We start from the raw sequence: 15468 nt of genomic DNA on the forward strand, positions 1-15468 counted from the left end.
TGTGTTCGTGTATAAAGAGTATAATATAAGTATACTTTTTTTTAATAATAGCAGATTATCCAGTCAACATCTGCTCAAACTGTGAAACGAAACCCTGCTTGCCAGACTACCCAGATTAGGATGCCAGTGGTAATAACTCAGACCATTAGACCACAAGGTATGGGTTTAAATGTTTTAGTGAGATTGTTACCTTTGTATGAATTTCATTGTAATTACAAACTAGTAGCATGGGAAAAACTTACAGTGTTGCCATTGGCAGGCTTGACATTTATTTTTTATTTCCTACTGGCTGAGGAATGCATGTTTTCACTCTGCAGTTTCAAGGTATTTCAGAGCAACACAGTGACATGTTTTGAAACAACCTTAGGACTAAACTCTCATGTGCTTAGCTCCTCACTCAGCAGTTTTTCATGGAAAGCTCTGAAAGAAGTCAGGATCTTGACTCTTACTGTCCCAAGCCCTAACTCGGGGCCAGGAAAGAAATGCTTCATTTTTTCCTGAAGCTTAGAGGATGCCTCCATTTAATCCTCCTACTTTTAACTCTTACTCCTGAAGCAGAACATGATAGTCACCATCTCTGCAGCTACAGGTGTCAAGGTAGGAGTCCGAGAGAAATTTCTCAACCCACATGGTGGTTTTTTTTTTCCCTACCAAGATGTTTAGTCTTTGGCGAGGTCAGAGGCTGACTGCAGCAGCCTGACATGCCACAATGAGCCCGGGGAGCAAGAGCTGTGGTGTGCACACAGCTTCCTCATCTGCTGTGCGCAGGTGGATTCACGTCGGGCTGATACATCCCACTGTTTGAGAAGGTTCTTGAAGCCTTCTTACTTTCTAACAAATATCCTTTTGTTTCTTTCCATCACTAGACCTGCTAGGGTTGGTTTTTATTTGTCCCGATTATGTGTGAAAGTATCTTTTGGATGTGGGCATTTAGATGGTTGAGGGTTTGTAATGGAATACAGAGCTTGTCATCTTTAGGTGTCAAATCAGAAATCAGACTAGTTTAAATGCACAGAAAAGCTATTGCTGCCTATTTGACTTTATTGCTTGGTCTTTTCTGTTCTCCTTGGAAAAAGAAAGCATCAAACTCCCCAGTGATCACAGTTAATAGTGGTCGATGTTCTATTTCCTCTGTTCTTTTCAGAAGATCCAAAGGTTGAATGGACCTGGAGACCAAGCTGTCACTGTAAGCCTATAGGCTGTTTTTCCAAGTTAGGAAGAAATGCATTGACTTGTCATAAAAGGTGTATATTTGATAGCGCTGATACTCAGGTCCTGAGTTTATAAACAGGGAAGGTATTGGAAGTTCTAGTGTGAACTTTCACTTCTGACTAATGTGTCGGAGAGTGAAGGCTGATTGCATTTTTTTGCTTGTTCAGTCTCCAAGGTGCAAATGTTAACAGTGTGCGAAGAATTTGCATGGTATTGGCATCTGTCTTTTAAACAGTGGATTCAGAATACAAATTTATTCATGATAGCAGTTGATCAGCCAATGAAATGCCACTGAACTGGCAGTTTGGCTTGAGGAAGACAACGATTCATAAAGGCCAGTTCATGCAAAGCCATGCTTTCAGGTGAGCTTATTCCTATTTACAAGCTTGTTTAAGCCCACCACTATATTCTTTTAATTACACAGGCAAAGCAAACAGAATAGAAATTTAGAAAACATCCCTTAGTAAGACTGGTCATCCTGCAGCCCATGTCTAGGGAAAAGTCTGCTTGGGTGCTTGCAGCTCTAAGAAATGCCACTATGGCCTGCTGTCAGATACCAGTTTATTTTGATCTTGATGTATTGTTAAAACTTTCTACTGTAAACACCAGTATAATGATATTTTATGCTGACGTAGGTATTCCTGTAGAAGGAGGTAAGATATTGGAAGAGGACAAGGTCTATACAGAGAATTAGATAAGTATAATTTTGTGGAGTGTGACTTTTTAAGGATAGTTAGAGCAGGACTAAGCTGACTTCCACGAAATGGTGCGCTTTCCTTCTCAGATAGGAGTGAATCTCCTAGTGTAATGCATCTTCACACTAATGTTAAAGCATCCACGTGAGCAGACTGTAATGCTTTTTAAAACCGTCGTGTGGATGAAGTTGGCAGGCTTTAAGGACAGTGATATGAATAGAGTTACTTCCACACCAGGGGAAGTGACACTATAGTTACTGCATGAAAAATTCACACTCCTTTACCAAAGCACTTACCAGTATAATGATTAGGTGAATTACATCTTATGGATGGGGGAATTGAGCCACAGAATAAAGTAATTAGCCAGAGTATTCATTGCAGCTATTTAACCTGTGCAGAAGTACAGCTAGGAATTTATAAGTTCCTAAGTTTGGGCTTACTTCTCTAGATCATGCTACTTAAAATTTGAAACAAAGACCCGGTGGTGAAAGACTCTGTATGTCATTACCAATCCCATGAAATGTCTAGGCCCACAAGTGATTTTAATTTTCAAAATATGCTCTGCTTCGTAATATGAATTGATGTTTTAGCCATATTTTGTGTCTAACTGCTTAATCATGCACAGTTAGGATTTAAACCAGAATACTTGTATGTCATCCCAAGACTTAGATTTACTTGGCCAGATCTTTTTGAGTAGAATTACATATACATGGGGTGGAAGAAAGTGAGGCTTAATTTTTCCATATCCACTGTAGACATACTGTTTTTCTGAGACCGAGAAGTTAACTACTCTGTTGCTGTACCTTTTTGGGTTTGGTTTGTTTTTTTTTTTGTTAAAAGTTATCATTTTGGTTAAAAGTTGTCATCTGTAGAAAACAAACCATTGATACTAGTTCTAAAGAAATACAATACTAATTCTCCGCACTAAGTGGAGTGCCACTGTTACCTTAATTTTGCCATTGCAATTATTTTCAAGGTTAATGCACTTTTAACCTCCTAGATGTTAATTGTAGAAAGCAAGAGATCTGCTAATTTTTATTACTGTATTATTTCTTTCCTTCCAGTTCACTTAGTAGAAAACCTGTCAATTGGTTAATCTGAGACAGATAAGTGAATTGTCTGGTCCGTGGACTAATGCTATCTGTGACATCTCATGGACCTTGAATATTCTGATGACGAAATATTTTTGTTGCCCAGTCTTGGCCTGAAGTCCTAAATCTTGTTCCTATTTGCTAATGTTGAGAGTCCACACAACAGTTTATTTATACAGATTGAAGAACTGGACAAACGCTGTCAAATTAGTTTCACTTTAAGATCTTATGTTGAAATTGGTGAAGACTTCAAAATAAAAAATGTAATGCTGGACTCATTCAAAGCTAACACTTCTGTTTTAGCAAAAAAGTGCTCATAAAAGTGTTTATTGGGATAGATGTGTTTCAGGTTTTTATAATTCATTAAAGAAAACTAATGTAACTCTGCTGAGGTTCATACCATGCCATTTATATGCAATTGAGTAATAGATGTGCAGGAACAACTTTCATAAACTTCTCGAAGTTCCATACACTGTGTATGTGTAACGCTCAATAAACTTGAGCGATACACAAGAAGAAGGTAAAATATTTTAAGTCAAGTAGATATATGAATTAATTATTTTCATATGCCAAAACACAGGTGGGATTAAAGGAAACACAAAATATAACCCAAGTAAACATGTGTTTAAACACTAAAGGAGGCCTTAGTCCGAAAGTTTCATTTATCAGTGCTTTTTCAGTTGCATACTGGTACAGTGTTTTTAAGAATAATAATATAGGTCTGTTGATTTACTAATTAGCAACATAAATTTATAATTATTTTGGGTTAGATTTTTCCAAATGTCAGAGAGGAATTAATATCCATGTTTTATTGTTACAAGAAGCTGAATGTCCACCACACTTCGGCTCATTTAGAAAGCCCAGTTTTACTTCTACGTATAGACCTGTAGAGACTAGATACAGGTATGAATTACTTTTAAATCATTGCTTTCGAAATAAGAAAGAAAACCTTTGAGGGGGGTTATGCCAAATTTTACAACAGTGTTTTTTCTTTTACATACATTAGAAAGCATTTTAAAATGTTTAAAAGAATGTTTTAACTCTGAAAATACATGTTTTTCACTGCAACAAGAAACAGTGTGGAAGGCATAGTTAATACCCTGAGTGGCTGTGACTTAAAGCATCTGTATTAAGAACATTTCAAGTTCTGCTTCTTTATTCTGTGCAGATTATCTAGAAAAGTGGTTTACTGGCAAATGCAAACACGCTAATAGCCTTTATATGTATTACAACTAGTTATGGCCAAAGGTTTTCAGTTTTGGAATCTTCAGTATTCTATAAATATTGAACAAACTGTAATGTAAATATAAACTTTGTATTTTAAATTGTTCTTCTTCAGCAGTGTAATCTTTAAAAATAATAACTTCCTTTGTTTGCAATTTACAGACAGTTAAATATAGTTCCTGGACAGAAGGTTCTTTGATGTAAATTGTCTAAGACAGCTCATAATAACATTGCTTGGTGTTTTTCAGGCACAGTAGGCAAGGCACCAACAATACAAGCCAGCAAAAGTCCTGGGGGCTTTGGTGTTCAGGTCTCTGCAAATCAGAAAAACAAGCTGAATGACCCTGGAGGTGGTTCTTGCAGGTAAAAAAATAAAAAATAATAATAAGAAAAAATGCAGGGGGTGGTGGTGGTGGGGAGCTTAAATATAAAATAGAATTTAGAATTGGCTAAGCACCAGAGGGCAGTGTTTTACAAGAATTCCTGCCTGCTCTTACTCCGATTGGATGACAATTTTCTTTCTTAGTTGTATTTTTAAAAGAGGGAGGGTGGTCATGACATATCTTGAGGATTTTTCTCTAAATGCACTTTTCAATTTTTACTGAAGCCTTCAATTCTGTGGGTTACAACAAAACTTCTGGTAAATGGAATTATGTGTATGAAGTTTTACAAAAAGACATAGTTGGTTTTATGTATTGGATTCTAACGTTCACCTGGAATGTGTCTTGTTGAGAAGACCCTAATTCTGAGGACCAGGCATCCTGTCGCTCGGCTTCCGCAGTCGAGCTGGAGCTATCCCCTTGTCAGCAGAGACAAAATACCACGGGGTTTTGGTAGTGGGTCTGGGGGCTTTTGTGTGCGCGTGTGGGGGATTGTTGCTCTTTAAAGAGAAGACATTGCTGTATCTATTCTGCATGTGCTTAGCTGCGGGGGCTGGGGCATTCTGTGGGTCCCTGTAGTGATCAGGTGCTGCGGGGGTTCAGCACAGTGGCACAGATGCACTGAGCTGCTATACCAGGCCTTGGGTGCTTCAAACTTTTATTTTACATATATTTAGGATATTTTTACTCGTTGCAGTGAAAAGCTGATCTTATGTTTGCTTCATTTTGCTTTCACTACAATCGTTTTAATTTTTTTTCCACTAATGAAAGTACATTTTATTTGTGTTGAAACATTTTCTTTCTGTGTTAAATAACAAAATACTCCTTGGATTTCATTTTCGTCTTCTGGAATTCTTGTGTTGCTCTGACATCATCAAACCAGTAATTAATTTTCAGGCTCATGCTTTTGCAGGTGAAATAAAAGAGAATTTGTAGCTCTTTGAAATACCTCTGCTTTGAGGCATGTCAGTATTGCAACTAATAGTGGTAGTACTTAGTATTAATCTAGAAGCAAAATAATTCAATTTTTTATTTTCCAATGCTTTTGCCTCCCATGGAGTATTTAAATGATTTAAAATGTCTGTTGGGTTCAATTGTACTGTCTTAAGAAGTATTTTTTATGTTTGTAAGCAACATGAGCATTTATTCTTCGTTAGTATAGCTTTCAATTTTACATACACCAAAAGGGACAGCGTTTTTTTTAACTGGATGTTGTAAACTGTGCCAGGATTGATTCTTGCATTCACTTAGTTTATACATAGAATATATTAGGTTAGCTGGAATTGTTAATTTTCCCTTGGGGAGAAGCAAATGCTCAAGGCACTGATTGATAAATCAATAAATCTTTAGTGAGTTTGGTAAATAAGCTGTCAAGGGTGTATGTCATTTTTCCTCTGGAGAACAAATTTTAGTCGGAATGAATGTGTTTGTTTCCTTGCATTGTTTTCTCTTTCAAAATAGTAAGACACAAAGCTGCATTTAAATAAGTCCATAAAATTGCAGGGATTTATTAAACAGCAGCAAAGATCAAGCTTTTTCTTGATATCTTAACAAAGAATTCAGTTGTTTGCATATTTGCATTTCAACCCCTAACCTCTCCTGAGGACAAATAGATGTCTGACTATTGAGCCTAAAGGCACAGAGCTGGAAATCTGTATTAATCCTCTGAATGCTGACTAGTTTTCCTCAACATTCCCAGCGTGTGTGAAGAATGTGTTTTTAGCCAGAAGGCAAACTGGCTTCTAAAGCAAAGCAAGAATTTTGAAAAATAGTTGTGTTATGTATAAATTTATTTTGCCCTTAGTGTTTTATTATTGCATATTTGATTCATTATTTTATATTCTGCTTTCTTTAAAATAACTTACTTGAGCTTTTCACTCTTGTGAGCAAAATGTTGGTCACTGGAAATGGAGATGTGAACTCTGTTATCTTCATTTTCTTCTCTTCTGGACTGTGGGAAATACAGGAAGGAATTACATAAAAGACACAAGAATTAGGAATTTTGCAGATTACAGCTTAGCCTTTAATGTCAGCGTTTATTAATGAACTGTAAGACTGCTTACTACGTGGGTTCGCTGGATATTATGGTAGCTGTTCTATGATGCAGAGTTTTCAACCCAAGCCTTCTGCAATGTAAAGTTGTTGTATTCATGAAATTTTATATCACCTTTTTGGTATTGAAATTTATTGTTGCTGATTTTTGCAAAGAACTACAGACAACTCCATTTAGTTGACTTTTCAACTATGTTAATACCTAAGGATGGAAATTTGAATTACATTTTTTGTAATTTTTTTGTTTGTTTGCTTTATGGTCAAGATCAGGACTTAGATTTATTCGGTGGCAGTCCAGCTAGAGATTTCTGTAGCCAGGCGACATGGAGCAGAAGGCCCACTGAAGCCTGCCTGGCTACAGCTGCTGTGCACAGCGTCGCCTAGCCTGGTAACCTCAGAGCTCCCACTGACATCAGCTACCACTGACGCCAGCGAAAGTCGCAGACTCTCCAAGTAATTATTACCCATCGTTCAGATAGTGGCCAATATAAAGAACTAGTGGAAACATTTGTTCCTCCTGATATTGAGTTGGAATAATTTCAGTTGGAAGACACCTTGGGTGGTTGACTAGCCCAACTTCTGACTTGGAGCAGGTTTGGTTAGATCAGGGACTTGGGCAGTTCTGTGTATCTCCAAGGATGGAGATCCGTGTTTGTCTCTTGTATCATCTTCCCGCATCCCAGCTGTACTGGGCAAGGCTCAGTGGCCCTGCACATGAAACCAGGCAAATCGACAGACCCATTCCCTTCACATGTGTGATGCTGGCTTTGCCATGGTGTACCAGCTAGCCAGATGCTCCTTCCTTTTCACAGCAACCTCTCTTTTTCTGGAACAGTATTTCGAAGTTATATGTAACCTCTTGGAGCCCATCAGTATCAGGTTTTATAGAGCCAATGTGATGGGATTTTTTTCAGAATCAGTTCTATGAAGTGACTGAAATCATTTGAAGGTTTTCTTAGTATTTGTATTTTATGCTGCTGACTGGCAACATTTTAAAGTAGAGTCTACCTGGGAATAAAAAATTTGTTTTCATACCTCTCTTGGCTAGCCAAAAGAATCCGTGGCCTGCTATTTTATTTTTATTTTTAAAAATAAAAGTTTAATAACACAGTTCTGGCCAAATGCCTCAAAATGCATGATATTACATGTAATACTGTTCAAAGCAGCCTGTCGTTTAAGGAGACATAGAAAGCTAATACAGGTGTTAAATGGATAACTTCAAAGTTTTCGTCTCAAAATGGTATGTGATGTAAAACCTTAGGCTTTAAGTTTCTTTGTTTTTTTTTCCAAATAAATATTTCAAGCTATAAGGTGATCATGTGTTTTTTCCATATTTTTCAAAATAAAGATGCTGACCACAGATGTGGTATGTTCTGTCATCCCTTTTGCTTAGCAGTGAGAGGATCCAACACAGACCTTGAATGAATTGTGCAACAAAGCAGTATTAGGAGAAATTTCAAATTAAAACTTGAAGGTCAGAATAAGCATTATAATGAATTTGTGTAAATAGAATTTATACCATTATATGATATAATGTAGTAGTGGCTGTTACTGTAATTTCAAGTCCCTATTTATATCCAACCTCTTGTTGTTGATCTCTGATCTTGTGATCCATGGGATTTGTAGACTTGCTCAGAGTCTTGCATATGTGTAGGGCCTTTGCCCTAAAACCGTGAGATTTCACTTTTGAGAGAGGCATGAATCGGTAGTGTAATGTTGTCTTAGCTGCTTTACGTATTCTTCTGGCTTATTTGGGAGCAGTTCAGTATTGCAGAGTTGGACGTCATTGGCTCAGATCTTACACAGTGCATGAGAAAGGCAGGCAGTATGCGATCATGCAGTCAAGAAAACGCTACCAGATTTTTATAGTGGCTTGTCTTAGTTTAAACAAAATCTTTGAAGTGTGTTACAGACAACTGTGCAAACACTTTGTTTTTTCTTTATTTTCAAATGAGTTTGGGGTTTTTTTGTAGTTGCATGGGTGTTTTTAATGAGGAGGAGAGGGAAAGGTGTTACAAGAGGTTGCATACAGGAGGAAGAATTGAACTCTTGGACTACTTTAAGATGCAGCCTGCATTTGGAAAGAGTTTGAGAACCCATGCTCTCTTCTTAAAAATAGCATGCATGTTGGAATGTTAGGTTTATCCCAGAATTTAATTCAGTAAAAACTGGAAGTAATTACTGAAACAGTGTAATTAGTGTGAGCACAGTATTATATGCCAAGAAACATGAAATTGTTACATACTGTGCTGGGATGAAGAGGGAAGACAGACAGTAATTGTCAATCTGTACGACCACTGGATGGCATCTTTGTTCCACGGAATGACTTCTGAAAACATTGATCTGGACTTAAAAGTTGACTTTTATAGGAAATAGTCTGGCAAGAATGCCAGCCCTCTTTAGATGTAAATGTGTGTGTTTCAGTACCCAAACCCAAGCTCTTTTTCACGATTAAGTTCCTCAAAAGTCAAGAAGGGTATATTGATAGAGTTTTTCCCATTGGATTGAAAAAATTGTAGTCCCAACTATGATTAAAACACTCCATATCTATCTTCCATGTAACATAAAAAAGAGATGAAGTAGATGTACTCACAGATAGTAGATTGCCAGCGTAAGATGGAAGGAAATTATTTTGTCCAAGAGTTACAGTGATGGTCTTTATAAGTGCTGTTGCATTGATTTTGATAATTTCATTGGAATCCTGGTTTGTGCCCATATTAATTGTCTGGCTTTATTTCAGACAATATTTGCTTATTTCTAATGTGGTCACAGATCTGGTCTCTAAATAAAATTTGGGATAGCTACAAAGCTAAGCAGAAGGAAGGTGAAAGATTGATTCTACTTTCTTCAGCTGTAAAGTAGAAGTAGAGATAAGTATAAACTTCTCTTAAAAACTGTGTTCTGAAGTCGAGTGCTATTTTGATTTTTGTATGGATGATTGCTTGAAGTAGATGAAAGTACCTCAGTCCCGGCAACCTAATCTGGAGATACGGCATGGAGACTGCGTTGCTTACAGCTAGCCAGGCTGTGCGTAGCTGTGTGATAGAAGCCTGCTAAAGCAAGTGCGATTGTGGGGCTGTACATAGCAAAAGCGTACACGTATCCTGCTCTGTTAGTGTTTGACCGCGATCCTCTGAGCGGTTGTGCCGGGGGCCCTTGGCGGGCAGCAGTACCTGGGCACTGCCGGCCGCGCCGGGCAGCAGTCCTGCCCTCGCACCCACAGGGACTGGAGCGCCTGCTGGGAATCAGCACTGTGCTTTCTCTAATGTTTTGTAGTTCGGTCGGTTTTAGCTCTATTTGGAAATTCTAGGCTCAAACCTACTTTCCAGTAGCTTCCACTATCTTGCAGGGGTTAGAGTTTGTATTATGATAACTACCTCTGTATGAATGTGGTCTTGCCATGGTTTTAAAAGGCCTGCTGGATGTGAACCATGCGAGTCCTGGGTAGATTACCTTGGGTGATGCTCTTTCTGTTTCAAGCATTGAGGTTTTCAATCCCTTGAAATCTTAGTTTTTCCCCTTTTTCAGTTTTAGTTGCTGTTTTTCGTTTGTCACCAGAATCTTTTGAACTCGTCACTGAATAGTGAAGTCACTGTTAGTTGTTGTGTGGCCAAGCAGATCTATCAGCTGTGATATCTGGGGGCAGTTTCACAGCTGGTGGGACAAGGCCAAAGAGTACTTTGGCTGTCTGTGTGCTGAATGCACAGGAGCCCAGGTTCTCATGGCGGCTCTGGTGACCCTCCTACGAGTATCACATACATACCACGGAAAATGTATAAATGAAAATCCTTTAGACTCAGCGTGAAAACCATCAGGGCAAGAGATGAATTTTGTGACACTATCCTCGGGAATTCATTCTAAGAGAAGATATCAAGTGCTTAGCACTCATGGAGAATGATAAAAGCTCATTTGTGTAACGCTTTTCTGGCAATCGTTGTAAAATTTTCCCTTTTGTCCCTCAAGTGTTCAGCACATTTCTCCAGGTTTGTACAAACAAAATCCCTTCTTAACTTCTTCCCACGAAACAAACCAATATCCAGCAAACTGTAGAAGTCTTCTGCCAAAATTGGCTGCTCTAGTTCAGATGTCAAGGAGGGTAGGGGAGGACAAGGAAGACCTAGATTATGGATTTCTAGGTTTCTCTCCTTTTGTTCTCAGACCTTACTTGTAGCTTTTGGTTTTTACTGCAGGCGTTGAGCTTGTCACAAGTGACAGAAAGTATTCTAGGGTGCATAGGATGGCAGATATGTAATAATTTTGTAAATTTTTTTTAAATTAAGCTTTTTTTTTTTTTGCTTTACACAGTAGGAGTCTGGACTTCGATGTATATGGATCTTTTCCATATCTATATTCTCAAAGGTTGTGTAATCACTCCTAGAATGTACTGAAATACAGTGTTTGTGTCAGTAATAGCTCCCAAACAGAATGTGCTAAAACCAGGTGGCTGTTTCCACGGTTATGAGTCATACCTCGCAGAGATAGGAGGTGAAAGATGCTTGGGAGATACAGGTATGGAAACGCAAATTTGTTAGTCGGTATGCCTCAGGCAGTGAGGACGGGTACTGCAGGGCAGCCAGCGGCCTGGGGCTAGTTGACATGTTCAACTGATTTTTGTATGTTGCCAGAGAAAACACCAGTGCATATTCAAACCGCGCTTGGTACCCAAGTTTACCTACAAACTCAACGTGGTTAAAGAATCTTTCCTGACTATTCCTGAAGGTGCTTTGGTGCCCGTTTTGATAGGAACTTGTGGAACAGTGCAGGATTCCAAATTCGTGTTTTTGCTTTTAATGTCTGTGGGGTTGTTACTTATTTTATCAATATACTCCTAATTTTCAGTACAAAGAGAATAGCCAAATGCTCTGTCTTTAGTTTGTTATCATTGCCTTTAATTTCCTGACCATCCTGGTTTCCTTACTGTCACTGACTCTCAGATGGAGAAAAGACACCTCTGTCACACCTTCTGTTACAGACAAATGGTCCTGCTTCTGAGGTCTCCTTAATGTGATTTAGTTATTTCTGAATCTAGAATATATTCTATGAAAATGGAGACCCTAGCAGCTGTGCCTGAAGTTGGCCCAGCCACCAGGCACTTTGCATGGTGGTTACTTTTGGAGAAGCAGCTAGTATGCAAAATGAATATATCACATGCAGAATTTGTTTGTTTGTTTGTTTTTCATTATAGAGATGATGATGACATCAATGATGTTGCCTCTATGGCTGGCGTTAATCTTAATGAAGAAAATGCCCGAATTATGGCCACCAACTCTGACTTGGTTGGAACCCAGATACAGTCCTGTAAAGATGAGCCCTTTCTTGCTGCTATACCTCTACACAAACGCATACTTGAAACGGGTGAGAAACATGTCCTTTCCTTTTGACAGTGTTTCCTTTGGAGTAACAGAATATGCTTAGCACTTAAGGTTGTTTTTTAAGCATTTTATTACGTAATGATGTATTACTAAACTTTCAAGGCTTTTGTGATAAAAGAAATGTAGTTATCTCAGGTTGGAAGAAAATAGTGTCCTGATACTTTCATACTTCATGCTTTCCCCATGTTTTTTATGTCCAAGGATCTCAAAGCTCTTCGCAAACATTAATTATTTCTCACAGTCCTCCTTCATGTTTTACACATGAGAAGATTGAAACAGAAAGGTAAAGTAAGTAGTACAGGTCACAGAGGAACACCTGTGAATAACATTTAACAGAGTGCTGAAGTGATTTGTCAAGGTTTTCTTTCCCCATACAAACCAGTTATTCGGTTCTTAACACCTGCATGTATTCAAGTTCATAGCGATTTTCTTGCAGCATTTTTTCAGAAAGGTGTATTTATTTATCCTGACAAAAAGGTGTGTTTATTTATTCTGCCATTTGAAAAGATTAATTGAAAACTTTGGCGCAAAAAATAACCATTCAAAATTAGTGATGTTTTAAGGGTAGTAAGTGTGCTCAGAATGTGTCTTATATGACCTACTTCATTAATATACCATACATGTTCTAGTACCTAATTGTATCTTTTTCAACGTAATTTTGATTTGTCTTAAGACACTGAGCTCAAATTGTTTAGGGGCATAAATGATACATTTCTGTTAGAACTATGCTAATGTCACGATCACAGAATCACAGAATGTTAGGGGTTGGAAGGGACCTCTGTGGGTCATCTATTTGTAAAATTTTTAGGGATCTAGTTCTTGTAATTTTGAAGATTAGACTAAAATCGTCTTACAGATCAGTACAGTTAGGTTTCTAAGTTATGTGGTTACTTCTGGCATGTTATTTGTGTTTATGCTCTTTGAATTAATGGAAGCCTTTTTATATTGCAGTTGCAGGCAAAGTTCTTCCTTGACTTCTTGTCAAGCTTCACTCTTGTATTTTAATTAGTGCCCTTTTTAAGTTTGCATTCAGAGAAATGAGTTATTTTGCATGCTATAGTTACCGTGTTGCGATGATGGCGTTATGCGGTGCGGTCTGGCAGACTGCACTTTGTGAGATGGCGTGCCTCCGCCGGAGATAGGGAGCCGGCCGGTTTTAACAGCGGTTGTTGGAGAAGCCGTTGTAGGGGATGCTCATGTAATAGTCTACACAGGTGTAAGAAATCTAGAAGGAGACAGACATAAAACTGTTAAAAAGAATGGGAAATTAGTAATGAGTTTGCCATACAAGCCTTAATGAACTGGCTGGGCGTAACAATTGCTGCCCAACATGAAGTTATAATTACAAGTGCAGGACTTACAGGAATCTGTACATACTTCCAGAGCCACAGAACCCATCACACTATTCATCACTGCCTTTTGGGGTTTACTCCTCTGAGGAACAAATCCCTATGGCTGTTTTTGAAGTTTTATTGGCTTTGATAATTGAAATGAAACTTTCAAAGCTTTTAAAAGCAGCTGCAGGGATTTACTTCTCAAAAGTAGTGAATCCAGAAGAGCGGCCACTCCTAGTGATCTCCTGCAGCCACTTTTAGAGCTTTCTTTTGGCTTTACATGAAGCCCTTTCTAGTTTTGAAAGTGACTGTGGGGTTCACTGGTGGCTACTATCTGGGATCTTGAGGAGAGAATTCCTTCAGCTGATTTTGAAGTTTTGGAAGCTTGGTTTTCACTGTGTGTGGCCAGATTTGTTGTTTGCGTAGGACCACACACAAATTTAGTAGTTTGTGCTACTGGGCACTTAACAACATTGCAAGTTCACGACAAAACTCTGTCTTACCATATGTTGCTGTGCATAGACCCACCAGGACTGAGCAAGGGAGGCTGTGACCTTCTCAAGCACGTTAGGGAAAAGAAAGTATGTTATGTGCGTCCTCATTCTTCTGTTTTCGTTATGCCTATTGACAAAGGAGATAAAATACATTGTTTCTTCTTACTTTTACCTGAATATGACTTAAACAGACCTTATTTCTTACCTTTACATCTATTCATATTTAATGATCACTTTAGTTTTAGGGCACGTTTTTAATGTTTTAGTAAAAGAGAGATTTGTGGTATGTACAGTATTAGGAAACTGCTCTTCTCTCCTTTCTCAGAAGCTAGATCTTTCAAGTTTTCTGTAATATTAATCTCCTCTTCTCTTCTCCGAGTAAGAGCTCTGTCGAGCAACTCAGTAGTGTTCCCCAAAGGCTGTTTCAGAGATTGTGCTTCCATTCACCAGAGTCAGAACATAAACTGCTAAAGTGAGAGCAGATGCTGTGCAGTCTTTGGCAGTAACCACCAGCCAAATGCCTCAAAGTTATAGTGAAAGAGGTTTCTACTACATTGTGCGTTCTTATCTCTGCTGTAACTTGGCAGTGTTACCACCCAAAGTTTATTTTAGATCTAAATGACTAATACTATTATTGATCCTTTTAAATGGAAGAAGTACCGGAAAGGTAATTCATGCAAAGATATTCATCCACTTCCCACGTGCTGCCTTATCCAATTTTGTATCTAGTCGTCTTTGGCTGGTAATCATTGCCATTTGTTCGTGTACGAAGACAGGGCTGTGACTGTTTCAAATTCTTCTTTGATGCACAATCGAGAGTGAGTATTTCTCAGCAGATAATGTGTTTCTTATGCTATTCCATTCAGGATCATAAAACTTCAAACCCTGATCTTTCTACGTGACAGCACAGCACAGTGAAACACATGCAAAGAGTTGTGAGGCCTTTGTTTCTCTGTTTGGGAGGCTGAGAGGCAGAGGCTGATGTTCTTCCTGCACGTGCATGCGGATGTGCATGCAAACTCTTGAAACTTTCTATGTCCTCAACATAGCTAGTAAAATGGGTAGTATTTCTTGAAAGGGCGAGATAAGCCGATTAGACCATCACAAATATATAATGCTGAAAAATGCTACCTTTTTCATGTGGCTTTATGGGAAAGAAAGAAGAAAAATAATGTTAATAATTTGTAATTGTTTCACTTCATTCATAAGGTATTGCTTTGTGGGTAAGAATGCTTTATTAGGTTTTAGAAGCTAGTTTTTGACATTCTGAGTTTCCGCTGTTTACCAAGAGGGGCAACGCTTTAATGAATAAAACAACATGACTTAGCAGGTTGTTTAAGCGTGACAGTTTTCTCTGGTTTGAAACCATCTTGCAAACACAGGAACTCCTTGGCTCAGGAGATACGTTGTGACAGCGTTGTTTCTGAGACCAGATGAGAATTAGGCTGCACTGCATTTTGTATTTAGCATTAGTGAGAGGCAGCAGGATATAGTGCAGGATGGGATAAAAGGTGACCCTTTTTATATTGCCTGCTAACTAAGTCCATGGAAAAAGGGAACAGATACGTTGTGTACTTTCCTGAGAAGTCTTTCGCCTGAGAGCTGGTGGTCTCC

At 38.4% G+C, this 15468-nt stretch overlaps 1 protein-coding gene across 1 annotated transcript in view; it reads left to right on the plus strand.

The window, feature by feature from the left end:
* LOC142362927 (transcription initiation factor TFIID subunit 4-like) overlaps positions 1 to 15468 on the plus strand; it is a 145717-nt gene that overhangs the window by 31695 nt on the left and 98554 nt on the right. The window contains exons 8-10 of the mRNA XM_075434163.1: positions 52 to 157; positions 4471 to 4585; positions 11840 to 12009. Of these exons, the coding sequence (XP_075290278.1) occupies positions 52 to 157; positions 4471 to 4585; positions 11840 to 12009 (391 nt within the window). The remainder of the gene's footprint in view (positions 1 to 51; positions 158 to 4470; positions 4586 to 11839; positions 12010 to 15468) is intronic.

The sequence above is a fragment of the Opisthocomus hoazin genome, chromosome 12 (assembly GCF_030867145.1).
Source record: "Opisthocomus hoazin isolate bOpiHoa1 chromosome 12, bOpiHoa1.hap1, whole genome shotgun sequence".
In the NCBI taxonomy this organism is placed as follows: domain Eukaryota; kingdom Metazoa; phylum Chordata; class Aves; order Opisthocomiformes; family Opisthocomidae; genus Opisthocomus; species Opisthocomus hoazin.